This window comes from Babylonia areolata, chromosome 35 (assembly GCF_041734735.1).
Source record: "Babylonia areolata isolate BAREFJ2019XMU chromosome 35, ASM4173473v1, whole genome shotgun sequence".
NCBI classification, from domain to species: Eukaryota; Metazoa; Mollusca; class Gastropoda; order Neogastropoda; family Buccinidae; genus Babylonia; species Babylonia areolata.
The window spans coordinates 20311795-20339026 of NC_134910.1; the positions used below are offsets into that span (position 1 = coordinate 20311795).

Sequence of the window (27232 nt, forward strand, 5' to 3'; positions counted from 1 at the left end):
GAATAGTAGTAATTATAGTAAAATGCTGTGCATTCACAGATTGAACAATCACAAACATCAGCATGGCCTCCGCCTCCGCCTCCAACTCCACCAACCCAGCAAGGAGCGACTCGGAGAACTTGAACCCCGAACAGGACAGTGACAAGGCGGACAAGGAGATTGACAACCTGCGGTGCCCGGTGTGTCTGGACCTCTTTGAGGACCCCAAGCTACTTCCCTGCGGACACATGGCCTGCCGGAAGTGCCTGCTCAACTGGCTGGAGGCCAACACCTTGCCCAAGAGATGCCCGGAGTGTCGGGCTAACATCACGGAGGAAAATGTCTGCAAGTGGGTTTTTTTATTTTCTTGTTTTGTTTTGTTTTGATGACAATAATGATGACATAGATACTTATACAATGCCTGTCCTTGGTTGGAGACCAAGCTCTAAGTGCTTTACAAACCTGTGGTCATTTGCACAACAGGTTGCCTACCAGGGTGGAGCCAGCTGACGGCTGCCCAAAGGCGCTCATCATTCGTTTCCTGTGTCAGTCAATTAGATTTCAAGCAAGCACATATACACACTCAGACAGACATGTAACATTTCATGTGTATTACCATTTTATTTATTTACCCCATCATGTAGGCAGCCATACTTCATTTTCAGGTGTGTGCATGCTGGGTATGTTCTTCTTTCCATAACCCACCGAACGCTGACATGGATCACAGGTTCTTTAACGTGCGTATTTGATCTCCTGCATGCGTATACACATGAAGGGGGCTCAGGCACTAGTAGGTCTGCACATTTGTTGACCTGGGAGACTGGGAAAAAATCTCCACCTCTTACCCACCAGCCGCCATTACTGAGATTCAAACCCAGGACCCTCAGATTGAAAGTCCAACACTTTAACCACTCTGCTTTGTGCCTGTCATTTCACCACCATAAATTTAAATGTGTGTGTGTTTTGTGCCTTTTTCCTGCAGTTATGCATATATCTGCAATTTGTAGTATTGTTTTAGTGGATACATGTTGTGTTTTCCACTTCTGTACATGTTTTCATGTGCTCTTGTGTGGTATAATGCACTGTTTTATATGTACTGTTTCTTGTGAGGCGCTGAGAGCCCATCTATGGGAAGTTTGCACCATATAAATACTTCCCCCCCCCCATACATTGAAGGTTATATTTCTCATATTGAAACATTTGCATAGTTCATACAGATGTATATATATGTAAGTACAATATTACATTATTAATAATCCCTTTGCCTCCACCTCCCACCCCCACACCACCAGACTATCAGCCACGCTGACGCCGGAGGAGATCTGCGAGGCGCTGCCCACCAACACCATCACCCGCAGCCTGGTGGAGGCAGCACGCAAACTGCGAAGCGCGGATGTGTGCGACAAGTGCGGGGGGGGAGGAGGGGGTGGGGGGGAGGAGGAGAGGGCCAGCAGCATGTGCCTGACCTGCTTCCTCAAGCTGTGCCCCAAGTGCCGCCGCAAGCACGCCAAGACCTCCAACAAGAAGGTGGCCACGGCCCTGGCCAAGCGGGAGGCTGCCGTGGCTGAGGCTGGGGGTTCGGATCTCGGCTTGGGTGAGTTTTTGTGTGTTTGTGTTCTGTTTGTGTGTGTGTGTTGTGTGTTTGTTGAGTGTGGGTGTGTGTTTAGTGTGGGTGTGTGTGTGTGTTGTGTATGTGTGTGTGTGTGTGTATGGCGTGGTGTCTTGTGTGTGTGTGTGTGTTTGTTGAGTGTGGTTGTGGGTTTAGTGTGGGTGTGTTTTTGTGTGTGTGTGTGTGTGTGTGTGTGTGTGGCATGGTGTCTTGTGCGCGTCTTGTGTGTGTTTGTGGGTGTGGGAGAGAGAGTAGTGTGTGTGTTGTGTGTCTGTGTGTGTGTTTGTGTATGTGTACAGGGTAGTGTCTTATGCACATCTTGTGTGTGTTGTGGGTGTGGGAGGAACAGTAGGTGTGTGTGTTGTGTATTGTGTGTGTGTGTGTGTGGTGTGTGTGTTGTGTGTTCCGGATGTGGGAGGGAGAAAGTGGGAAGGGTTGGGGTAGGGGAGAGTGGGTGGGAGGGGGAGAGTAGGTGGATGGGTGTGTGTACAGTGTACAGATTGGTGTCTTGTGTGCGTTTTTTGTGCGGGGGAGGGGGAGGGTGGCAAGGGGTGGATGGGTGTGTGTGTGTGTGAGGTGGTGTCTTGTGCGTGTTGTGGGTGTGGTAGTGGGAGACAGTTTGGAGGGTGAGGGAGAATGGGTGGGAGGGGGAGAGTAGGTGGATGGGTGTGAGTGTGGTGTCTTGTGCGTGTTGTGGGTGTGGGAGGGAGAGAGTGTGTTGGGTTGAGGGGGGGGGGGGGGGGGGGGAGAGGATGGGTGGAAGGGGGAGAGTAGGATGTTGGGTGAGTTGTTTTTGTGCTTCTGTGTGTGTGTCTGTCATAGGTGTGGAAGGGATAGTGGGTGGAAGGGTGTGTGTGTGTGTGTGTGTGTGTGTGTGTGTGTGCAGGGTGGTGTCTTGTGCACGTGTTGTGTGTGTGGGAGGGAGACTGTGGAGGAAGGGGTGGAGGTGGGGGGTATGGGTGAGTTGTTTTTGTGTTTCTGTGTGTTTGTGTGTCTGCGTCGTGGGTGGGGGGGGAGATAGCGGGAAGGGTGGGGGTGGGGGAGGATCAGTGGGTGGGGGGGTGGGAGTTTCTGTGCTGACTGGTGTGGATTGTGTGGGGGTGGATGAGGTGTGTTGTGTGTGTGTGTAGGGGGCGGAATTGTTTTTGTGTGGGAGGGAGAAGGGTGGCAGGGTGGATTTTCTGCTCTGAATGTATCTATGTGTGTGTGTAAGGATGGATGTTGTGTGCTGTGTGAGCATGTGTGTGTGAGGAGGATGTTGTGTACATGTTGGGGTGTTGTCTGTGTGGGTGGGTGTGTGGATGGGGTAAGATTTGTGTATATTTGTGCATGGTGGGGGGAGAGGAGGGCACATGTGGGAATGTCTCTGTGCTCGTATGTTTTTACATACTTGCAAGGAAGTTTTCCACATCGTATAAGGACGTAATAACGTTTGAACTGAAATCTGAAAACGGCAGACGCGGAACACCCCAACATCCCCTACGTCCCCCTGAGCTGGCATCGCATCGAGCAGCTCTCGGGGCAGCTGACGCCGACCCACCTGTGCAATCACCGTGGCAACAAGTGCCCCGACCACGAGGGGGAGTATGCCTGGCGACTGTACTACTGTGAGACGCACGAGAAGCCCCTGTGTGCTCTGTGCATCCCCGGCGTCCATAGCACCTGTGAGGTTAGAACAGACGTGTATTAACTCATTCTACCCCACCGCAAAAAACAGATAACTGTTGATTTAATCGGTCAAACAAAGCTTCGTTTTCATGCTCCCGTATTCCGTAAACTGTTCAGTTTAGAACGCCAGCTGTACCAAGCAAGAATGAACGAAATTAGAAAAGTGTGTTGGCACGAGAATACTTGTACGTGGTCCGGAGGGGAAGTAATCACGGTATGAGTTAACTCATACCTGGAGTAGAATGAGTTAATAGTTGTTGGGTTTTGTTTGTTCGTTTCTTTGCTGCACCATTATCCATATCATTTTCAGTGCAATATTACGCCCACAGCACAATAGCCCAGTGGTTAGAGTGTTGGACTGTCAGTCTGAATGTCCAGGGTTTGAATCTCAGTAATGGTGCTTGGTGGGTAAAGGGTGGAGATTCTTCCAATTTCCCAGGTCAGTGTATTTGCAGACCCACAGATGCCTGAACCGTCTTTGTGTGCATACATACGCAGAAGATCAAATACGCACATCAAAGATCCTGTAATCCATGTCACCGTTTGGTGGGTTATGGAAAGAAGAACATACCCAGCATGCACATCCCCCGAAAAACGGAGTATGGCTGCTTACATGGCAGGGTGAATAAACAAAAAAAGGTCATACGTGTAAAATGTTACATGTCTGTCTGGGTGTGTATGTGAGTGTGACTGAAACCTCATTGAATGACATGGGCTGCTCTTTCAAGGGATAATGCTTCATCACAGCCCATCGCCACCTTTTGTTGTTTTTGACTCACTTGTGTAAACCAAGTGAGTCTATGTTTTAACCCGGTGTTCGGTTGTCTGTGTGTGTGTGTGTGTCTGTGTGTCTGTGTGTCTATGGTAAACTTTAACATTGCCATTTTCTCGGCAAATACTTTGTCAGTTGACACCAAATTAGGCATAAAAATAGGAAAAATTCAGTTCTTTCCAGTCATCTTGTTTAAAACAATATTGCACCTCTGGGATGGGCACACACACACACACAAAAATGAAGCCTAATTATATGCAAACTGCATTTACTTTTATATTTATATTTTTTGTATTCTCTAAACTTGGCACTTTGATCTGATATTCTGACCCAACAACAAGAGCAGTCATTATTATCATTTTCTGTTCAAACAGGAACTTCTTTTGCTGAGCATGGAAGTTTTTTTTATTTTGCAAACGTTTTTGGTGCAGATAGTAAAAAAGGGAAATTACTCTGTAATTAATGCTAGGGGACTTAATTTGCTTTAAACTGATCTTTCTCATCTTAAACATTACATTTTGAAATTATACTCAATACATAAAAAGCTTGGATTTTTTTTTTTTTTTTTTTTTTTTAAAGTGTATCGCAAGTGAGCCTTGAAGGCCTTGCCTCTCTTGTTGTTGTTTATTTTGGTGGGGTTTTTTTTTTTCTTCTTCTTCTTTTTCTTCTGTCTCTAGAGTGTATTTGTTTTACTTTCAAAGTGGATTTTTCTACACAGTTTTGCCAAGGACAATCCTTTTGTTGCCATGGGTTCTTTATGTGCAGTATTGCATTGTGATGTATTGCACTGTAAAGTATCGTACTGTGTTTGTATTTCTTTTTATCAGATCAGATTTCTCTGTGTGAAATTCGGGCTGCTCTCCCCAGGGAGAGCGCATCGCTACACTACAGCGCCACCCATTTTTTTGTATTTTTTCCTGCATGTAGTTTTATTTGTTTTTCCTATCGAAGTGGATTTTTCTACAGAATTTTGCCAGGAACAACCCTTTTGTTGCCGTGGGTTCTTTTACGTGCGCTGAATGCATGCTGCACACGGGACCTCGGTTTATCGTCTCATCCGAATGACTAGCGTCCAGACCACCACTCAAGGTCTAGTGGAGGGGGAGAAAATATCGGCGGCTGAACCGTGATTCGAACCAGCGCACTCAGATTCTCTCGCTTCCAAGGTGGACGCGTTACCTCTTGGCCATCACTCCTAAATTGTGTGTGTGTGTGTGTGTTCTGATTTTGTGTTGCAAAGTATTATATATTATACTCTCTTGTAATGTATCTGCTGTATTGTACAGTACTGTGTGTTGCGTTGCAGGTCATCACCGCCGAAGCCAAGCACAAGAAGGCAGAGAAGATTCTGGAGGAGACGACGAAGAAGTTGAAGAACCATGACAAGATGCTGCAGAAGGTGATGACCAGGTTTTTGGTTTTTGGTGGGGGTTTTTTGGTGTGAGGGGTTTGTTTGTGGGGTTTTGGGGGGGGTTAATTTGTGTGTGTATGTGTGTGTGTGTTCTGAGTGTGTGTATGTTTGTGTGTGTGTGTGTGTGTGTGTGTTCTGAGTGTGTGTGTTTGTGTGTGTGTGTGTGTGTACATGAGTGTACGTGAGTGTGTGTGTGTATTCTGATTGTGTGTGCGTGTGTGTGTGTGTGTGTGTGTTCTGATTGTGTGTGTGTGTGTTTTCTGATTGTGTGTGTGTGTGTGTGCATGAGTGTGTGTATGTGTTCTGATTGTGTGTGTGTGTGTGTGTGTGTGTTCTGATTTTGTGTGTGTGTGTTTGTGTGTGTGTTTGTTCTGACTGTGTGTGGTGTGTACTGATTGTGCATGTGTGTGTGTGTGTGTGTGTGTGTGTGCGTGTATGTGTGCAAGTGATTATGTGTGGGTGTACTCATGTGTGTGCGCCTTGATATCATTAGGGACAGCAGTTACCCCCCTCTGCTGTTCATACAGTCATAGTTGGACTCAACTGACGGTCACACAGTATGACTACATGACAGATAAAGAACCAAGAAGTAGAATTCAAGAACAGAACCCTGCAGGCCAAGTTGTGAAGATGATAACTGTAATGATTTGTATTTGTATTTTTATTTCTTTTTATCACAGCAGAATTCTCTGTGTGAAATTCGGGCTGCTCTCCCCAGGGAGAGTGCGTCGCAACACTACAGCGCCCCCCCCCCCCACCCCCACCCCCCTCTTTTTTTTTCTTTCTTTTTTTAAATATTTTTTTCCTGCGTGCAGTTTTATTTGTTTTTCCTGTCAAATTGCATTTTTTTACAGAATTTTGCCAGTTAAAACACTTTTGTTGTCATGGGTTCTTTTACGTGCACTGAGTGCATGCTGCACACAGAACCTCAGTTATCGTCTCATCCAAATTACTGCGCCCATACCACCATTCAAGGTCTGGTGGAGTGGGAGAAAATATCGGCGGCTGAGCCGTGATTCGAACCAGCGCATTCAGATTCTCTTGCTTCCTAGGCGGATGAGTTACCTCTAGGCCATCACTCCACATCAGGCCATCATTCCACATTAGGATGGTAATGATAATGATAATAACTATTATGACAGTACTGATATGCCATGATAATGATGACAATGATAGTGATGATAATAACTTTGATTGTGATGATGATGATGATTATATATGTATTTTTTTAAATAGCAATAGTCACAGCGATAATGATAATAGAAACGCTGCTACTTCTACTAGTGATCATGATAATAATAATAACAACAAATATTTCTCTTGCTACAACAATAGCAACTACTACTGATGATGAAGATGATTGTGATGTTGATAATGACAACAATAACAATAGTAATGATTATGACCATGATAATGGTAACAATAGCAATATCTAATTACAGCGATACGACGGCCTGACACAGAAGGAAAATGAATTGGAGCTGAAGAGCAAGACCATGCAGGTAAAATTGATGTGAAGAAAAAAAAAAAAACAAAAAAAAAACAGAAAATTGAATGCGAACTTCGCACTGAAAAAAAAATTTGCATCAAACTTTTTGTCATTGCGTAAATTCATGGACCTGAATTTCATACAAACTCTGCACGAACTTCACTGTGAAACTTTTCTTTTGCATGACGGGTCGGAACTTTTGATTTCTGCATGCAAATTTTAATCATCTTCTTGACTGAAGCAGTATTCGATGAGATGCCCCTTTACCAGGCCCATCCATTGAGCAGACGGCTTTCTTGTTACCGCATGGATTTCTTGGAGAGATCTTCATCAAAGCCAGGCTCCTAGACCAGGTTTTTGCAAGCATGCATCTGCTGCCTGGGCTTCAAAATTTTGTCCACCCAAATTAGATGCTTCCTACAGGCGCAATAGTCGAGTGGTTAAAGCGTTGGACTTTCAGTCTGAGGGTCCCGGGTTCATATGTGCAGGCCTGCTTGTGCCTGAATCCCCTTTGTGTGTATATGCAAGCAGAAGATAAATACACACGTTAAAGATGGTGGGTTATGGAAACAAGAACTTCCCAGCTTGCACATCCCCGAAAATGGAGTATGGCTGCCTACACGGTGGGGTAAAAACAGTCAAACACATAAAAGCCCACTCTTGTACATATGAGTGAACATGGGAGTTGCAGCCCATGAACGAAGAAGAAGGTGCTTTCTCATTACTTTGCATTTCTTTTCCATGACAGCATGGGGGGCTAGTTGGCCTTTGTGGACCATCCCAGAGCTGACTGTCCTTAAATCCCCTTGGCCGAGAGAGTTGGGGATGTGACTTGGGCAGGACACCCTCCACAAAAAATAACAAATTCCAGCCAAGTAGAGACTGTTGGAACAGCAGCAGTTGCCTTCTCTGCTGTTCTGATGGTCATTGTCAGACATGACTGACTGTATCATACATTATTTTGTCATTTATAGTAGATAAGTTTATCTACATGTAAATCGCTTTGAACTCTGAAGAAAACAAACCCAGTGAATAAGTGTTCATTATTATCATTATTAGTGGTTTTAATTTTAGTATATATAAATTATGAATTCTATCAGTATTGCTGTTATTATTATCATTGTTATTAGTGTTATCTTTATTTTTATCATTATCATTATAAGTAGTTGTATTCTTCTTATTATTCTTAAGTCTTTTGACTCATTCTCCTCCAGGTACGAGTTAACTCATACCATGATTACTTCCCCTGTGGACCAGGTATGAGTATTCTCGTACCATTCTAATTTTGTTCATTCTTGCTTGGTACAGTTGGCATTCTAAACTGAACTGTTTACGGATTCCAGAAGCATGAAAACAAAACTTTGACCCAATGAATCAGCAATTCTCCATTGATTTTCTCCATTTTAGTGAACCACCCTGGGTTTTTTTCTGCAATGTTCTCATGTTGTGCTGGTCCAGGGGAGTTGTAGCAGGCATGCAGCTGTGGGCTAGAATGAGTTAATTGTCATTATTAGTAAAGTTATCATTATTGTCTTGATTTTTTTTTTCTTTTCCAATATTTATGTTTGTATTAATTTTATTATTAATATTTTTTTAATTCATATTATTATTATTAATACTATGTTATTATCATTACAAAAGGGAGTATGGCTGCCTACATGGCAGGGTAAAAAACGGTCATACATGTAAAAGCCCACTCATGTGTATGGCAGTGAATGTGGGAGTTGCAGCCCACAAGCGAAGAAGAAAAAGAATTATTGTTAGTGTTATTATCATTATCATCGTGACGGCAGGCGGAACTGGACGTGGTGATGGACCGGATGCTGCTGCGCCTAGAGCAGGCCCGGGAGAAGGTGAAGCAGGAGATCAGCCAGACCGACACCCTCCCGCCGGAGCAGCGCCTGAAGAGGCAGTCCTCCCTCCTCCAGGACTTCTGCACCAATGTCAAGGGCATGGTGTCGCTGGACGAGGCCAGTGAGTGGTTTTTGGTTGGTTTGGGAGGGTTGAAGCTGTTTGAGCAATGTTTGTGTGTGTGCTGGGGGCGGGGGGGTGGGTGTTGATATTGATAAGAAGAATAATGTACACTCATATAGCGCCGTTTCTCTTTGAGAGCTCAGGGTGCTTTACATGAAAGAAAAACTTACAAATTACCTAAATCATTCATGACCGCTCTTTCTCACAGAGCCCCGGTTAAGGTGGTGGGTGTCTATCATCTTTACCCAGCGATTCATGTGCTGTACATTTCTCATGTTGTTTTTTTTTGTTTTTGTTGTTTTTTTTTACTGCCACAGAGAAGGTGGTCCATCGCTTTGAAGATGACACACAGAAGGTGATGCAGGAAGTATCACCGAAGACCGACAGTGCCAGTGGGCAAACACAGCAAGTCAGCACTCAGCATCGCCATCAGCGGCGGCAGCATTTGGTGTCAGTGGATCATACACTGTCAGGTGTGTGGGTTTGTATGTGTACGAGTCTGTGTGTGTGTGTGTGTGTTTGTGTGTGTGATGCACCTTTCTGTGATTGTTTAGTAATGATAATAGTAATAATAATGTACATCCATATAGTGCCCTTTCTCTCTAAGAGTTCAGGGCGCTTTACATGAAAGAAAAATATTACAAATTACATAAATCATTCATGACCACTGTTTCTCAAAACCTCCCCCTCCCGCACTCTCCTTTTTCCACTCTTCATACATCCAAAGTGAGCTGACATGGGTGGTGTTAGAGAACAAGGAAGCTGAGAGTGCTTATAGATCTATAGGTTTTAAAAAGATGAGTTTTTAGTGATGAGCGAAAAGCAGAGATAGAATCAGATGCACGGATATGATGATGAAGGTTGTTCCAGATGTGAGGAGTAGCAAAGAAGAAAGAATGTTCTTCATAGGTTCTTGTATTGACACGAGGAAGTTTCAAAAAGCAACAGTCAGACGAAGAGCGGAGATTTCTTGAGGGAGTGTAAACACTGATAAGGTCAGAAAGATATGTAGGTCCTGCGGAGTGGAAAGCAGAATAACAGAGACATGCAACTTTGTATTTAATTCTTGCTTCAATGGGGAGCCAGTGTAGAGTGTGGAGGCGAGGAGAAAAGTGTTCAGTACGTGGGACTCTAAGAGTCAGACGGGCAGCATTGTTTTGAAGTTTTTGAATTCACTGAAGAAGATTATGTGGACAGCTTATGAGAAGAGAATTGCAGTAGTCAATTCGTGACAGCACAAAAGCAGAAATAAGAGTTTTAGTAGTTTCAACAGAAAGGTACTGTCAGATAGAGTTGATGCGACAAAGTTCACAATTGACTATGCATATCAGATTTACTAACTGAGCGTGCATGCTGAGGTTTGAGTCCAGAATGACTCCATGGTTCCTTGCTGATTTAGAAAACTGAACTATAGCATCACCAACCACAATAGAGGCAGGAAAAGAAGTAAACATGGATATTCGTGCAGTGGAAATAATCATAGCTTCAGTTTTGTCATCATTTAACTTTAGTTTGTGTCATCCAGGATTTAACATCGAGAACGCAGTCCTGCATTGACAGAATCAGACTGTATACTTGGTTTGGTTCTGCAGACTTTTGTAGCTGAGTATTATCAGCTGAAGAGTGGCAAGAGCAGGACTGTGAGAGCTTTAGGGACTGGAATGGGTTGAACCTTCCCAGATCTTCTCTTGACAGGTGCAGTAGCCGAGAGGTTAAAGTGTTAGACTTTCAATCTGAGGGTCCCAGGTTCGAATCTCAGTGATTGCACCTGGTTGGTAAAGGGTGGAGATTTTTCCTATTAACGTATGTGCAGACCTGCTAGTGCCTGAACCCCCTTCATGTTTATATGCACTCAGAAGATCAAATATCCATATTAAAGATCCTGTAATCCAGGTCAGCATTCAGTGGGTTATGGAAACAAGAACGTACCCAGTATGCACCCCCCCGAATACATAGTATGGTTGCCTATGTGGCGTGGTAAATAAACGAAACGGTCATACATGTAAAATGTTACATGTCTGTCTGAGTGTGTATGTGTGCATACCAGAAATCTGATTGAATGACACAGGAAACGAATGATGAGCGCCCAGTGGCAGCCATCAGTCGGCTCTACCCAGGTAGGCAGCCTGTTGTGCAAATGACCCCATGTTTGTAAAGCGCTAAGAGCTTGGTCTCCGACTGAGGATAGGCACTTTTAAAGTATCTACAGCATTCATCATTCATTCATCATCGTCATCAACAGAACAGTGTGGAAGAGGTTGTCTGTTTCTTCAGCCCATATGTCTCCCTGATTACTCCCAAGTTGAGGGACTGATGATGATGATGATGATGATGTGCTTGGCAGACATCGCGGCATTTGTCAAATGTTGGGCTTGTGATCCAGTGTTCACCAGTGATCAGGGTTCATCCTCAAGGCCCCCTGTTTCCTCATGGTGCTGTGTTCTTGGGAAAGGCAGTTAACTCATTCTATGCTGCCCCATGACTTCCTTCATTATACTCACTGTACTGGCCGTTTGTTTATGTTACAAGAAAAATATTTTTTTAAATTAAAAAAAAAAGAATGCAGTTACATACAGCGGTGAAATTTTGTGATGATATAAAGAATAGAATAGACTAATATTTGGCAAAGCTTCAAAACACTCACTTAATCATTGACTGATTTATCATATTTTGAAAAAAACAACAACATATTTTTCACAACTGACATAAAGGGGGTCAGTTTTTCTCATATAACAGAAATTTTACAAATGTGGTCTTTTGTAACCATAGTTATTTCCTAATTGTAGCAATTGAATGGGCAAATACGTACGCACAATGGATATCCACTATAGAATCAGTTTACATTTTACTTTGAGCCACAGTACTTGCCGAAGTTGTCGGGCGAGAGAGTGAGTAGGGTGACTACCACAGTAACGAAGCGTTTTGCACATGAGGTACGCTGTAACGAGCAAGAGAGCGAGAAGGGTGACTACCACAGTAACAAAGCATTGTGCACATGAGGTGCGCTATAGCGAGTGAGAGAGCGAGAAGGGTGACTACCACAGTAACGAAGCATTGTGCGCATGAGGTACGCTATAGCGAGCGAGAGAGCGAGAAGGGTGACTACCACAGTAATGAAGCATTGTGCGCATGAGGTAAGCTATAGCGAGCGAGCGATAAGGGTGACTACGACAGTAACGAAGCGTTTTGCGCATGAGGTACGCTATAGCGAGCGAGAGAGCGAGAAGGGTGACTACCACAGTAATGAAGCGTTGTGCATGAGGTACGCTATAGCGAGAGAGCGAGAAGGGTGACTACCACAGTAATGAAGCGTTGTGCATGAGGTACACTATAGCGAGAGAGCGAGAAGGGTGACTACCACAGTAATGAAGCGTTGTGCATGAGGTACGCTATAGCGAGAGAGCGAGAAGGGTGACTACCACAGTAATGAAGCGTTGTGCATGAGGTACGCTATAGCGAGAGAGCGAGAAGGGTGACTACCACAGTAATGAAGCGTTGTGCATGAGGTACGCTATAGCGAGCGAGAGAGCGAGAAGGGTGACTACCACAGTAATGAAGCGTTTTGCATGAGGTACACTATAGCGAGAGAGCGAGAAGGGTGACTACCACAGTAATGAAGCGTTGTGCATGAGGTACGCTATAGCGAGCGAGAGAGCGAGAAGGGTGACTACCACAGTAATGAAGCGTTGTGCATGAGGTACACTATAGCGAGAGAGCGAGAAGGGTGACTACCACAGTAATGAAGCGTTGTGCATGAGGTACACTATAGCGAGAGAGCGAGAAGGGTGACTACCACAGTAATGAAGCGTTGTGCATGAGGTACGCTATAGCGAGAGAGCGAGAAGGGTGACTACCACAGTAATGAAGCGTTGTGCATGAGGTACACTATAGCGAGAGAGCGAGAAGGGTGACTACCACAGTAATGAGGCGTTGTGCATGAGGTACACTATAGTGAGAGAGCGAGAAGGGTGACTACCACGCATGAGGTACACTATAGCGAGAGAGCGAGAAGGGTGACTACCACAGTAATGAAGCGTTTTGCATGAGGTACACTATAGCGAGAGAGCGAGAAGGGTGACTACCACAGTAATGAAGCGTTGTGCATGAGGTACGCTATAGCGAGCGAGAGAGCGAGAAGGGTGACTACCACAGTAATGAAGCGTTGTGCATGAGGTACACTATAGCGAGAGAGCGAGAAGGGTGACTACCACAGTAATGAAGCGTTGTGCATGAGGTACGCTATAGCGAGAGAGCGAGAAGGGTGACTACCACAGTAATGAAGCGTTGTGCATGAGGTACGCTATAGCGAGCGAGAGAGCGAGAAGGGTGACTACCACAGTAATGAAGCGTTGTGCATGAGGTACACTATAGCGAGAGAGCGAGAAGGGTGACTACCACAGTAACGAAGCATTGTGCACATGAGGTATGCTATAGCGTACCTTTGTATGGAAAGAGTTGAGTCTCAGTTTTACATCGTTAGCACCCAGGTGTGAATGGGTACCTGACGTAAGTGCAGGAAGGTTAAAACGGTGAAAGGAGAAGACTGGGCCCCACCGTCCTGTGCTGAACCCTTGAATATGAATACATATTCACTGTCCCTGATGGCTGTAAATGGCTAAGACAGTTGAAACCTTGACCTTGCTTAGCAGGACGAAATTCCAAACACCATCCTTGGTAGAGCTGGAATGTTTTTTCCTGGTTGTTTTTTTGTTTTTTGATTTTTGTTTTTTTTGTTGTTGTTTTTTCAATTAGAGTGTCGTTTTATGATTTATAGGGAATGGTGTTTTTACACTAATTATAATGATATTTTTTTACTTATAAAAAAAAATGGTGTTTTTCCATTCTAAATTATTTCATGTTTTCAAACAGTGGTGTTTTTCTAAGTGTTCTTTGTTTTGTTTTTGTTTTTTTAACTTTTTAAGTGGAGGTAAAGTACTGTTTTATGATTTATGAACATTAGTTTGTTGTTTTTTGTTGTTGTTTTTTGTTGTTATTGTTTTTTAGCTATTATGGAATATTGTTTGAGTTACAGAACTTGTGCTTTTTTCTCTCAGGTGTTTTTCAATGAAAAAAGAATATTGTTTCATGATTTTGAAATAACAGTTGTTTTTTGTTGTTGTTTTTTTTAAAATAAGGATAGAATATTATTTTATGATTTATACACAAAAGCGTTTTTCAGCAATGATAGAAAACTGATTTGCAATACAAACAAGAGGTGATTTCTGTGGACTGCGGATACTGGGACTGCGACAGATGAACCGGGGTGTGGCTGTGTATGAGAGACTCTGAATGAGCATCGTGGGAGTAATGCCACTGAAACAGTGCGGATGAGGGGGCAGCAAAGAAAAAAAGGGTGATTTAAAAAAAAAAAAAAAAAGGAATATTATAGTTTGTAATCTGCATAATAAGCCATCTTATTGTCTTTTTCTCCCCAGAACTGTCGGAGTACCTGAACAACCAGCAAGAGCAGGTGATGAGCAGCCTTGAGAAGTCCATCGAGACCATTGAAAAAGCCATTAAATCTGACGATGATAACACCGCTGCCAACGTTACACGTGGCGCTGCGAGCAGCAACAATGAGAGTAGTAGTGACAGTGGTGGTGACACTAAGAACTCTGCCGCTGCTGCTGTTGCCCATTCTTCTCTTCCGCCTTCTCGCCCTGGAAGACATATTTCCGATATTGATTAACCCTAGGTAAACTGTTTATCGCTAAAAGAATTTTGCACCTTGTGGTTGTCGGGGATTTTGTTGGGGTTTTTTTTTGTGTGTGTGTTTCATCTTTGCCATGTTGAAAATAATGTAAAAAAAAAAAAAAAAAAAAGAATTGAAAAAAAAAAGTGAGAGAGAGAAAGAAAACTGATTTGTTCCTTCTTTTTTTTTAATATTTGGTTTGGGTAATATTAACACTTTGACTGTTGTCAACGAGTGCACATGTCACTGAAGGGCTTCCACTTCATTGAGAAAAGACAGAAAGCTGGCAAATTCAGAATGTCAATCACCGTTCTGAATTTAGACGTCCTCTTTGTGGCATTGCATTACTTTTGTTCAGCAACATCATTGACGCCTGTTGATAAGTACACAGAAATTAGTAACTGCCATTGTCGTCCATGCGACATTGATCTGATTTCACTGATGAGGAGCAGTCAAAGTGTTAGAAAGAAAGAAAAAAAGAAAGAAAACAAGGAAAGGAAAAGAAGACGCATTCTGTTGTGTAACAAATGTACATGTAACAAGGAACATAAAGGAAGCAGAAGAGACAAGACAAGACAAGACAACACAAGACAAGACAATGGTTTATTTGTTAGGCCTCTGGCCCATAACAAAGGAGTGGGCCACTAACAAAAATATTACATAATGAATCAAATAGTGTGAACAGTGTATCAATCCGCATACACATTTGTGCGCTTAACACACAGGTCCAGCGAAATACATCTGGATTAAGTGAAATGCAAAAATTGAAGCTGACAAGTCTTACAAAATGAATCACAGATTGCAAGAATCAAAAAGAAAAAATGTTGATTGATACACCACAGTGCAACAAAATGCATACCCACACTGATCCACTCGTGTCCAACTTCAAAAGCTCTGCTTTCACACAGTGAGGCAGAAGAGAGAGACGGAGAGAGAGAGAGAGAACTGAAGAAACAGACACTGTTGCTCTGCATAAGTTAAAGACTCATGGATGAAAACCATCGCAGTTTGCACGACTCGTGGTAACAGCAGATATGGTGTTACATGTATGGATCTGTCTGCACGCTCTTGACACCTTGAAACTGAAACTGAAACTGAAACTCGGGGCAAGAGCAGTAGACAGCTGAGGGGTGGCTTAGCGGTAACGCATCACACTGGGTGTGTAGGAGTTTGAGTCCTGCAGTGACGGACCTGGATTTTTACTTTCCCCCCTCCACTAGACCTTGAGTTGCTAGTCATTAAGATGAGACAATAAACCACAGCCTGTGTGCAGCATGCACTAGTCACATGAAACCCATGGCAACAAAATTTTGTCTGGAAAAAACACACAAAAAAAACCTATTTTAACAGTAAAACAAAATACACTTACACGTTACAGTCGGAAAAGAATAAGAGAATAGAATATATTGTATTGTACTGTATTACTTTTTTCTTTTCTTTTTTTGTCGGAACAGATTTCTCAGTGTGAGAGAGCATGTCGCTGAGAGCGCCACTCTTTTTTTTTCTTCGTTTTTTTCCTGCCTGCAATTTTTTTTATATTTGTTTTCGTATGAAAAGTGGATTTCTCTACAGAATTTTGCCAGGGACAACCCTTTTGTTGCCATGGGTTCTTTTACGTGCGCTAAATGCATGCTGCACACTGTACCTCGGTTTATCGTCTCATCTGAATGACTAGCGTCCAGTCCGCCACTCAAGGTCTCGTGGAGGGGGAGAAAAGACTGGTGACTGTGCTGGGATTCGAACCAGCGCGCTCAGATTCTTTCGCTTCCTAGGTTGATGCGTTACCTCTAGGCCATCACTCCATCTAGGTGGCGATGCACTCTTGTGCCATGTTCAGCCTGTGGAGAGCAGCCTGACTTTTACTCAGAGAAATGTCATGTAGAAAAAAAGTAAATGCAACAGAGTGTGATTAAAAACCAGCAAGCTTTTCTTCATTCACATGTCTTTCCAACGATAAACGTTTGAATTATGGTGCCATTGGCAGATGTATTGGCTGTTGGGAATTGAATTTTTGTGTTTTTACAAAAGATCAGTGTTGAATTATGTGCCTTTGTCTTGACAAGAGTAACTGTACTTGATTGATGCGGATTGAATTTGTTTTTCTCTGATCGAGATGTTTGCTGTCTCTGTCTGTCTCTCTCGACATCTACATGTATTACTTTTTTCTTTCCTTTTTCTTTTTTTTTTCCTTTTTTACTGTGTTGGTGTTACTGTGTAGAAGTTAAAGGGTTAAGTCAAAGGAGATGCCATGGGCGTAGAGGCGAAGGTTACAAAAAAAAAGATTGCTATACTTTGTTTGCCTTGACTGTCGCTTTATATGGGAAATCTTTTCTTTTCTGGGTTTTTTTTCTTAAGATTGTAGTGTTATAGTTTATTTTCTGATCATTGATTTGTTGTTGTTGTTGTTGATGGCGTTGGAAAGATGGTAATTATAGCACCGTGTGATTCATATTAATTGGAACATGCAAGTATGTTGTGGTTGTTGCTTTGTCATTGTTGTTGATGGCATTGGAAAGATGGTAATTATAGCACCATATGATTCATATTAATTAGAACATGCAAGTAGTTTGTGGTCGTTGCTTTGTCGTTGTTGTTGATAGCATTGGAAAGATGGTAATTATAGCACCATATGATTCATATTAATTAGAACATGCAAGTAGTTTGTGGTCGTTGCTTTGTCAGTAGTTTGTGGTCATTGCTTTTTCGTTGTTGTTGTTTGCATTGGAAAGTTGGTAATTATAGCACCATATGATTCATATTAATTGGAACATGCAAGTAGTTTGTGGTCATTGCTTTGTCGTTGTTGTTGATATTATTGGAAAGATGGTAATTATAGCACCATATGATTCATATTAATTAGAACATGCAAGTAGTTTGTGGTCATTGCTTTGTCATTGTTGTTGATTGCATTGGAAAGATGGTAATTATAGCATCGTGTGATTCATATTAATTAGAACATGCAAGTAGTTTGTGGTCATTGCTTTGTCATTGTTGTTGATTGCATTGGAAAGATGGTAATTATAGCACCATATGATTCATATTAATTGGAACATGCAAGTGTAAACATGCACAAACGAAATTCAGTAAGGAAAAGAGAATCTATATCAGTTTGGTTGGTTGTTATTGTTTTGTTATGTTTTTCTTCTGATTGTTTGGTTGTTGTTTTTTTCCTCTTCTTCTTTTTGTGTTATTTTAAAAGCCCCAGTATTTGTGCTTGCCTGTGACATTTTTCTGTATTCTTTTACCTTTTGGAATGTTATTTTGGAAGGTGGTTGTATCATAATTGGATGGAGGGTGTTGATTTTCTGCTGCTTTTGTTGTTGTTGTTGTTTGTTTGCCTTCTTTCTCATTTTGTAAAGGTGGACGTTTGAGGTTGCTCCTGTTTGTGCGGGCTTTGCTATGCTGTTTTCTCAAATGGGTTAGACACTATGTGTATGTCTATATAGATAGATAGATAGATAGATATAGCTATATATTAATCTTTAGATACATATAAAAAGCAAGACATGTGGAACGTGTTAGTCATTCAGTCACACACACACACACACCTACACCCACCCACACCCACCCACACACACACACATGCACATGCACCCACGCATACACCACACCAACACTTTGATATCCATGAAAGCAGATTCATTTGCACAAGATCTGAATGGAGAATTGGGCCACCTTGGTGGGGAGCAGCTTTGTATTATTGCGTCATGACAGGCACTAACATTTTACTGCTGTCTTTGTGAAGACTTTTGTTTCCAACAAGTTCAAGACTTTTCTCAGACGTCAACCTTTCTTCTTAGAAGTTCTTGTGTCGACAACGCATGATGGTCGGATCCGCTGTTTCCTCAAGAAGACGTCGGGCCAAACTACAAACGCCAAGGTCGTCCTGATTGACAACCCTGATGACCTGTTCCACCTTGGTGTGGACAGTGTGGACTTTGAAGCTTTGGGTCTTCAGCATGTTGTGGGATAGGGGTGCGACGGAGGGCAATGCAGTTTTCTTTCAGAAAACGGTCAAAATTTGTTACCTGACAGTTTTGTTGATTGTTTTATTTCATGTGATTGTTGTTCTGCTTTACATGATTCTTCTGTGAACTATTCAAAAAGCTCAGCTCAATGTTTGTGGGTTGCGAAGTAGGTTAAAACACAGTGAATTTGTTACACTCGTTAGTCAGTTTGATGTTATTTTATTAACAGAAACAAAAACAGACAAGCAAGATCACTCATTCCTTGAAAATGTTTTCGATGAACTTGGGTATACGTGTTTTCAGTCGAAAATGTTCATCATACCAACGTTCAGGAGGTGTTGCTTTTGCATACAAAAAGAAACATTGTTATTATATAACCACTCTACCAAACAAAGACAGCAGCTCAGCATGGTTCATGATAAAATCATCTTTAACGGGATATGATAAAGATGTGTGTGTTGGAGTGGTTTACATCCCTCCTGAAGGATCAGTGTATGGTAGTGTTGATATGTTTGATGATGTTGAAAACATGCTCTTTGATATACAAAGTAAATATGATTGTTATATTCTGTTAGCAGGTGACTTCAATGCTCATACCAAAAATTTGAAAGATTTTATTGATCAACATCAGAGTGAAAGTAAAGGTCTATTCCATGATTTGATCAATGTTTTAGATGAGCAGTTATATCCAGTTAAGTGTAGACATAATCAAGATAATCGTCGACCAAACAACTATGATTGACTTGTGTAAATCGTCTTCATTGTATATTCTTAATGGAAGAGCAGGGAGAGATGACGGAATCGGAATGTTCACTAGTAATGGCTGTACTGTGGTTGACTACATGATTGGATCTCCCTTTTTGTTCACAGAAATAACAGATTTTACTATTTCCCCATTTGATGCTTTATTATCTGATGTACACAGCCCGTTGATCTTGTCTCTGGCTACTGAGTGTCACATATTGAACCATAAAAATCATACTGATAAGGCTGTCATACCCTGTCATAAAAAAATGTGCCACATCAAATTTAACAGGTCAGAATGAAATAATACGAAAATGGGAACACGAAAAGGCTGCTTCTTTTCAAGAAAATTTGTCTAACGCTGAGCTTACACACGTAAATGACGTAAATGACGCTATCGATGCTGATGATATTGACGTCATAAATGATAAACTCGCAAACATTCTGATTCAGACGGCAAAAGATACTCTCAAAAGATACTCTCGGGACATATCAAATTCGTACTTCTAAGACAAAACACAGAGATAGTCACAGTTGGTTTGATTCCACATGCAAACGAAGCAGATTAAAATATTTCAAAGCCAAACACAGAGTAAAAAAAAGAAATTCTAGTAAAAATAGAGGCACGCTCGAAAGAGTCAGCAAAAGTTACGCTTTTAAAGAAAGCAGAAAAGATGTGGAGAAAAAAATGGCACAGAGAACTACGAAGTTTACGCAAAAGCAATTCAAGAGAACTATGGAATAGAATTAAAAAGAAAAAGAAAACATCATGTCCCATAAATTTAGAAGACATATTTCACCATTAATTTTCATCAACATAAACGTTAATGATAATGAACATATTGACAGTACAACAACAATGCACATTGTCAATTTAGAGGATAATGATGATATTTTAAATGCATGTATTACTGAAGATGAAATTACTTCAGCCATCAAAAGACTGAAGAAAGGCAAAAGTGCCCGTGAAGACATGATTCGTAATGAATATATCATTAACAGTGTTCCTTTGCTGATGGAAACATACTGTAAATTATTTAACAAGATACTGGACGAAGGTGTTGTACCAGAAAAATGGGTATCCGGCTCGATATTGCCATTGTATAAAGGCAAACGTGATACACTTGACTGTAATAATTATAGGGGAATAACTTTGCTCAGCTGTGTTGGAAAACTATTCACTACAGTGTTAACTGCTAGACTGACTGATTATATCAATGTAAACAATATACTTTCAGGGGCCCAAGCAAGATTTAGACAGTCCCATTCTACACTAGATCAAATGTTTGTTTTGATATCACTAATCGATATTTTCTCAATGAAAAAGAAGAAACTTTACTGTGCTTTTGGTGATTTTAAAAAAGCCTTTGATTCAGTTTGGAGAAGTGGGTTATGGCAAAAACTTGTTCATGAAGGCGTGAATGGTAAAATTTTGCGTGTCATAATGAACATGTATGATAGAATTAAGTCATGTGTGTTTTTAAATGGTGAAAAATCTGATTTCTTTAGCATTTGTAAGGGTGTACAACAAGGAGAAAATCTCTCGCCTTTGTTTTTTTCTCTGTATCTCAATGATTTAGAGTTGTATTTGACTGAGCATAAGAGTCCATCTGTTGATCTTTTATTGAATGTTAACATTTCAGAGTTAGATAATTACATGTGATTATTTGTACTGTTGTATGCAGATGACACAATTTTACTTTCAGAGATGAAAGAAGGATTACAACAGTCCCTCAATGTTTTTCACAAGTATTGTTTAAAATGGAAACTAGTGGTCAGTGTAAAGAAAACTAAAGTGATGATATTTAATTCTACAAACAAGCTAAAGCCTGCTTTTAAGTTTGGTGATGCATGTATGGATGTTGTCAATTCTTTTAAATATCTTGGCATCGATTTTAGTAGAAACGGAACTTTTTACAAAGCTAAAAAATGATTTATGAACAGGGCCAAAAAGCTATGTTTTCGTTACTTCAGTCAGCCAGAAATCAAGATTTACCTTTACATATCAATCTGGACATGTACCAGTCTATGGTTGTTCCTATTTTGTTGTATGTTGCAGAAATATGGGGTTATGAAAATGTAGATATACTTGAAAAATTAGAATTGAAATTTTTGAAACGCTTGTTCAAGCAGAACAGAAATACTATGACCCAAATTGTTTATGGAGAAACTGGTATTTATCCAATTAGTGTGTTAGTGAAAATGAGATTAGTTCGATTTTGGACCAGCTTAGTGATATCAAGCGCAGAAAAATATTCTGGGAAAATATATTTGATATTACTTGACTTATATCGAAATGGTATTTATACTTCAAAATGGATGAGTTGTATCAGACAAATTTTAATAGAAGCAGGGTATGACTGTGTTTGGGATGCGCAATTCTTCTTGAAGAGGGAATCTTTCTGCAAGAATGTCAACATTGCTTTGAGAGACAGTTTTCAAAATCTATGGAGACATGCTCTGGAAGCGAGTAGTAAATGTTTGTTTTTTCGAAATTTCAAAAGTGGATTTGGTAGAGAAAAATATATGTCAAATGCCTGATAATTACATTATCAGCTTCTTCAGATTTCGAAGTAGTAATCATAAGCTGGAAATAGAAACAGGGAGACACAAAGGCATACCACGAGAGTTACGGCTATGTAAGGTTTGTAACAAGTCTGTGATTGGTGATGAGTTTAATTTTATAATGGAATGTCCTAATTATGATCAGTTACGAAATAGATATGTTCCTAAAAAAAATATTTGTCTCCAAAATCGGTTTTTAATTTTTGTAATATGCTCAAAGGAGGCAAAAAAGTCATTTTAGCAGTAAGTAAGATGATTAGATTTGCAAATGTTGCCTAGTTATACTTTGGAGTTAAAAGACATTTGTGTTTTCTCAACTTTTATGTAACATTGTTGTGTATTAAAAAATTTTGGAAATGTTTGTTCTGGGCATGAAAAGTTTATTTTGTAGTAATCCCCCATACTCCAGTAGGAGTGAAAGGATAATTAAAACTTGAAACTTTCTTCTAATTTTTTTCATCGAGAATTGTTATATCTTTTTTCATTATTATTGTTCTTTTTCTTTTAAATTTTGTGTTTGACTTTTTATCTTGTATTATGATTTACAGTATTCTTTCCTGTTATGTTCATGGTAATTGTGGACTTCTTTTTCAAGATGTCCGTTAGGGTGTGTGTGTGTGTGTGTGTGTGTGTGTGTGTGTGTACACATTAGAGGTCCTGGTGTGTGTGTGTACATGTGTGAAATCTATTTTGATTGAAGTGATTTTCTCCAGCGATTGTTTCTTGTCTATATCAGTGCTGCTATTATGAAACATTGACATATTCAGAAATAAACAGTTTCAATCCTTACTTTCACTTGTGGTCTTGTTGGGCTGCCCTCTTCATTCTTTTTCTTCTTCTCCCTTAATGTGAAGAGTCTTCATGGCGCCATGCAGAATTGTTCACCACATTTCTTCACCTGCGTCAATGCCAGTGCTGCTGAACTGGTCGATATGTACCTTTGATGGTTATTTTAGTTTCCCAGCTGAACTGGTCGATATGTACCTTTGATGGTTATTTTAGTTTCCCAGCTGAACTGGTCGATATGTACCATTGGTGGTTATTTTAGTTTCCCAGCTGAACTGGTTGATATGTACCATTGGTGGTTATTTTAGTTTCCCAGCTGAACTGGTCGATATGTACCATTGGTGGTTATTATTTTAGTTTCCCCACCTTTTTTTTTTCCAGTGTTTCCGACCTCCCCTCAAAGTGACAGAGTAGTTAACATGATGACTGCGGTCACTACAATGGAAGAAGAAGAACTGGCTTTAACCCATTCACTGCCAGTCAATTTAGAGTACAAAATTCCCTTGTGGTATAAACACGGAAAAGACAGTGGCTAAGAATATCCCCCTGCAATGTATAGAAAATGTGGCCTATCCTACCACGGAACATTGAGAGCAGTAGGTTCATGGATAAGCAATGAATGGTCAGTCACCTTTCAGTGACATGGGTCCTCTACCACGCCTGTGCATAAATGTGAGCTTGGCGGTGAAAGGATTAAGAACTGTTCACCAGATTTCTCTACTTTTTGACTCAATTGTGTAAACCCGGTGTTCGGTTGTCTGTGTGTCCGTGGTAAACTTTAACATTGACATTTTCTCTGCAAATACTTTGTCAGTTGACACCAAATTAGGCATAAAAATAGGAAAAATTCAGATCAGTTCTTTCCAGTCATCTTGTTTAAAAACAATATTGCACCTCTGGGATGGGCACAAAAAAATAAAAAATTAAGCCTAATTGTATGCAAACTGCATTTACTGTTATATTTATATTTTCTGTATTCTCTAAACTTGGCACTTTGATCTGATATTCTGACACAACAACAAGAGCAGTCATTTTTATCGTTTTTTGTTCAAACAGAAACTTCTTTTGCTAAGCATGGAAGTTTTATTTATTTTGCAAACGTTTTGGTGCAGATAGTAAAAAAGGGAAATTACTCTGTAATTAATGCTAGGGGACTTAATTTGCTTTAAACTGATCTTTCTCATCTTAAACATTTTTTTTTCTTTTCTTTTCTTTTTTCTTCTCCCAAGCTTATCCATCATATTTAATACAGAGCACTTTTCAACCATTTTTAAAATCTTTTTTTTTTTTCCTCCTAATGATTCCTTTACAGGATAAAGCGTGAAGCACAAATGAGTCTTGAAGGCTTTGCCTCTTGTTTTGTTTGTAGGTCAAAGCCAATGCAGTTGAACTGGCATGTTTTAGTGTCATTTTTAACTGACGTTTGATGATTCTTTTAGTTTCCTTCTAACTGGCTTTAAGGTACGGGGTGCCACACAAAACGTTCACCAAATTTCTCCACCTTTTTTTGTTCGTGTGTCAAAGCCATTGCAGTTGAACTGGTCTTTTTTTTTTTTTTTTTACTGACCTTTGATGATTACTTTTAGTTTCCATCTACATGGCTTTAAAGAACTTACAGGTATTCAGCACTGGAATGGTCCCTCTGTGGTCAGCTGGGTTGGCTATAAGCAACATGATTCGATCTGGTTTGTGCCGGAGCCAGGGTCTCTGCAAATGGTTTCCCCTGTCCCTTGCAATGTTGTAGCACTGTGGAAAAAATAGTGTTTGTGTCTGTGTGTGTATGTATGTTGTACTCTTGAAACCAACGGCCACGCGCTCATGCGAAGCGATGGAGTACTCTTCCACAGACCCTTGACCCATACTACCTTCCCCCAAACCCCTACTTTACCCTTTACCCTTACTACCTTCCCCCATACCCCTACTTTACCATTGACCCCCACTACCTTCCCCCATACCCCTACTTTACCATTGACCCCCACTACCTTCCCCCAACCCCCTACTTTACCACTGACCCCCACTACCTTCCCCCAACCCCCTACTTTACCCTTGACCCCCCTACTACCTTCCCCCCAACCCCTACTTTACTTTTGACCCCCCACTACCTTCCTCCAACCCCCTACTCTACCCTTGACCCCCACTACCTTCCACAAACCCCTACTCTACCCTTGACCCCCACTACCTTCCACAAACCCCTACTCTACCCTTGACCCCCACTACCTTCCACAAACCCTAACTTTATCCCTGACCGCCACTACCTTCCCCCAAACATCCTACTTTACCCTTCACCCTCTTTCCCCAATTCCCCAAACCCCTACTCTACCCTTGACACCTACCACCTTACCCCAAACCTCACTCTATCCGTGACCTCCACCCATCCCCCGAATACGTACTTTATCCTTTTGCCTCCACTGCCTTAATAATAATAATAATAATAATGGATACTTATATAGCACACTATCCAGAAATCTGCTCTAGGTGCTTTACAAAAACGCTTTTGATAACATAAAACATTATATCTATGTTACATACACACACCAAAATGTGACCACACACACACACACGCACGCACGCACGCACGCGCACACACACACACGCACGCACGCACGCACACACACACACACACACTGCATACATACATTTTAACATACATGTGTATCTAACAGCTACCCTAAGACATACGCACACATAGGCAGGCACAAACTTACATAAACACACGCACACACAATACACATTCATATACATGCATGTAGTTGTGGACCTGCCACAATTGAACTTATTGCTGAGGGAATAGGTGAGTTTTGAGACGAGATTTAAAAGATGCGAGGGAATCAGAATGACGGAGGTTCTCAGGGAGCTTGTTCCACGTCTTTGGCGATTGAAAAGAAAACGATCTGTGTCCATAGGTCTTACTTCTGACGTGAGGTATCCTGAGAAGTCGAGTATCAGAGGAAGAACGGAGCTGGCGAGACGGGGTATAGATATGGATGAGTTCAGAAAGATACTTGGGGCCAGATCCGTTGACTGCAGAAAAGGTCAGAGTGGATAGCTTATAGTCTATTCGATCAGAAACAGGCAACCAGTGGAGAGACTGAAGAAGAGGAGAAACATGGTCAAATTTAGAAGCTCTGCAAATGAGTCTGGCAGCGTTATTCTGAATTCGTTGGAGTCTGTCTAACAGGTATTTGGGAAGGCCGGCCAAAAGAGAGTTGCAGTAATCCAATCTTGAGAGAACCAGAGAGCATACATGTGTCTTGGTTGCATCGGTTGAGAGATAGTGGCGGATAGAGAGCTGATTCTACGCAGTTCCAAATAGGCAACTTTACAGATATTCGAAATGTGCTGTTGGAAGGAAAGAGACTGGTCCAGGATTACACCAAGACTGCGAACAGAGGGAGAAAGTGAAACAGGTGTGCTATTGATCAGAACAGAGTCAGGAAAGGAAGGATGTTGACGAAACTTCTTTGGACAGGTTATCATCAATTCAGTCTTATCATCATTTAATTGCAGCTTGTTGAGAGTCATCCAGTCCTTTAGGCCAGCAATGCACTCCTGTGTTTGAGTCACCAGTGCATCAAATTCAGCTATGGAAGCCGACTGATAAAGTTGTGTGTCATCAGCAAAGCTCTCATGCGACATCGCATGATGACTGATGACATCCGACACAGGAGCCGCATACAGCACGAAAAGAACAGGACCTAGGACGGACCCTTGTGGGACACCATATTTCAAGGCAGATACTCTAGAGTATGTACCATTTACACACACTTTCTGTGTACGATCTGACAGGTAAGATAAACCCCTACTGTACCCTTGACCCACCAACACTTTACCAAAAGCCGTACCCTGCCATTGCTACCACTTCCTTCCCCTAGCCCTAGTGCTCTGACGAAAATTAATGTCCACACTCCTCACACACTAAAAACTTTGGACAAAAGGATCCTGCTGACGAGAACTGCGAAATAAATACTGCTTTAATTTTATCTATAACAACTGTCTCTCCGTATTGATCATAAGCAAAGACCAACAGAATATATTCAACTGTTCATAGGTATTAAAGTCAGGCACAGAGAGAGAGAGAGAACTCATAACTCAGATGATTTAATGCACTGGGCTATAAGCCCATGTCATATGGACGAGGCAATGTAAAGATAATGTGCAGCAAAAACAAACACCAAACTTAAGGAAACAACACATTGAATATAAAATTATATCAGTACACATACAAACAAAGGTACAGGCATACACATACATAGACAGATACAGACAGACAGAGCTCATAAGGTTGAACTGTTAACTCACTCAGTACGGCCAGTCCTCTCTTCTCCTCTACACAGACCCCTCGGATGTCCAGTGGGTGTCTGAATGACCCAACCTTTAGCTTCCGTCGTCAGAATTGTGGTATTCTTTGTCAACATTCGCGTCTTCAGTATAAGAGCCTTCCACTTGTAATATTTTGATGATGGTAATTGGGGTGAAACGCTGTTAACATCGTCTCTTTCGCCGTTCGTATGGAGAGAGTTAAAGCCTCTTGTCCCGCACAATGGACCGGGAAGAAAATTATTGAAAAAGAGCAAA

The 27232-nt window shown here is 41.3% G+C and overlaps 1 protein-coding gene across 2 annotated transcripts in view; it reads left to right on the forward strand.

Annotated features, from left to right (window-relative positions):
- LOC143277855 (putative E3 ubiquitin-protein ligase MID2) overlaps positions 1-22660 on the forward strand; it is a 24936-nt gene extending 2276 nt beyond the window's left edge. Inside the window, exons 2-9 of one of the 2 annotated variants that reach the window (XM_076582788.1) lie at positions 40-328; positions 1272-1573; positions 3046-3257; positions 5335-5427; positions 6882-6941; positions 8722-8902; positions 9220-9375; positions 14338-22660. In XM_076582788.1, coding sequence (XP_076438903.1) covers positions 63-328; positions 1272-1573; positions 3046-3257; positions 5335-5427; positions 6882-6941; positions 8722-8902; positions 9220-9375; positions 14338-14591 — 1524 coding nt within the window. In that variant the 5' untranslated portion in view covers positions 40-62 and the 3' untranslated portion in view covers positions 14592-22660. The remainder of the gene's footprint in view (positions 1-39; positions 329-1271; positions 1574-3045; positions 3258-5334; positions 5428-6881; positions 6942-8721; positions 8903-9219; positions 9376-14337) is intronic. The other variant, XM_076582789.1, reaches the window with a different exon arrangement.
- Positions 22661-27232: the final 4572 nt, after the last annotated feature.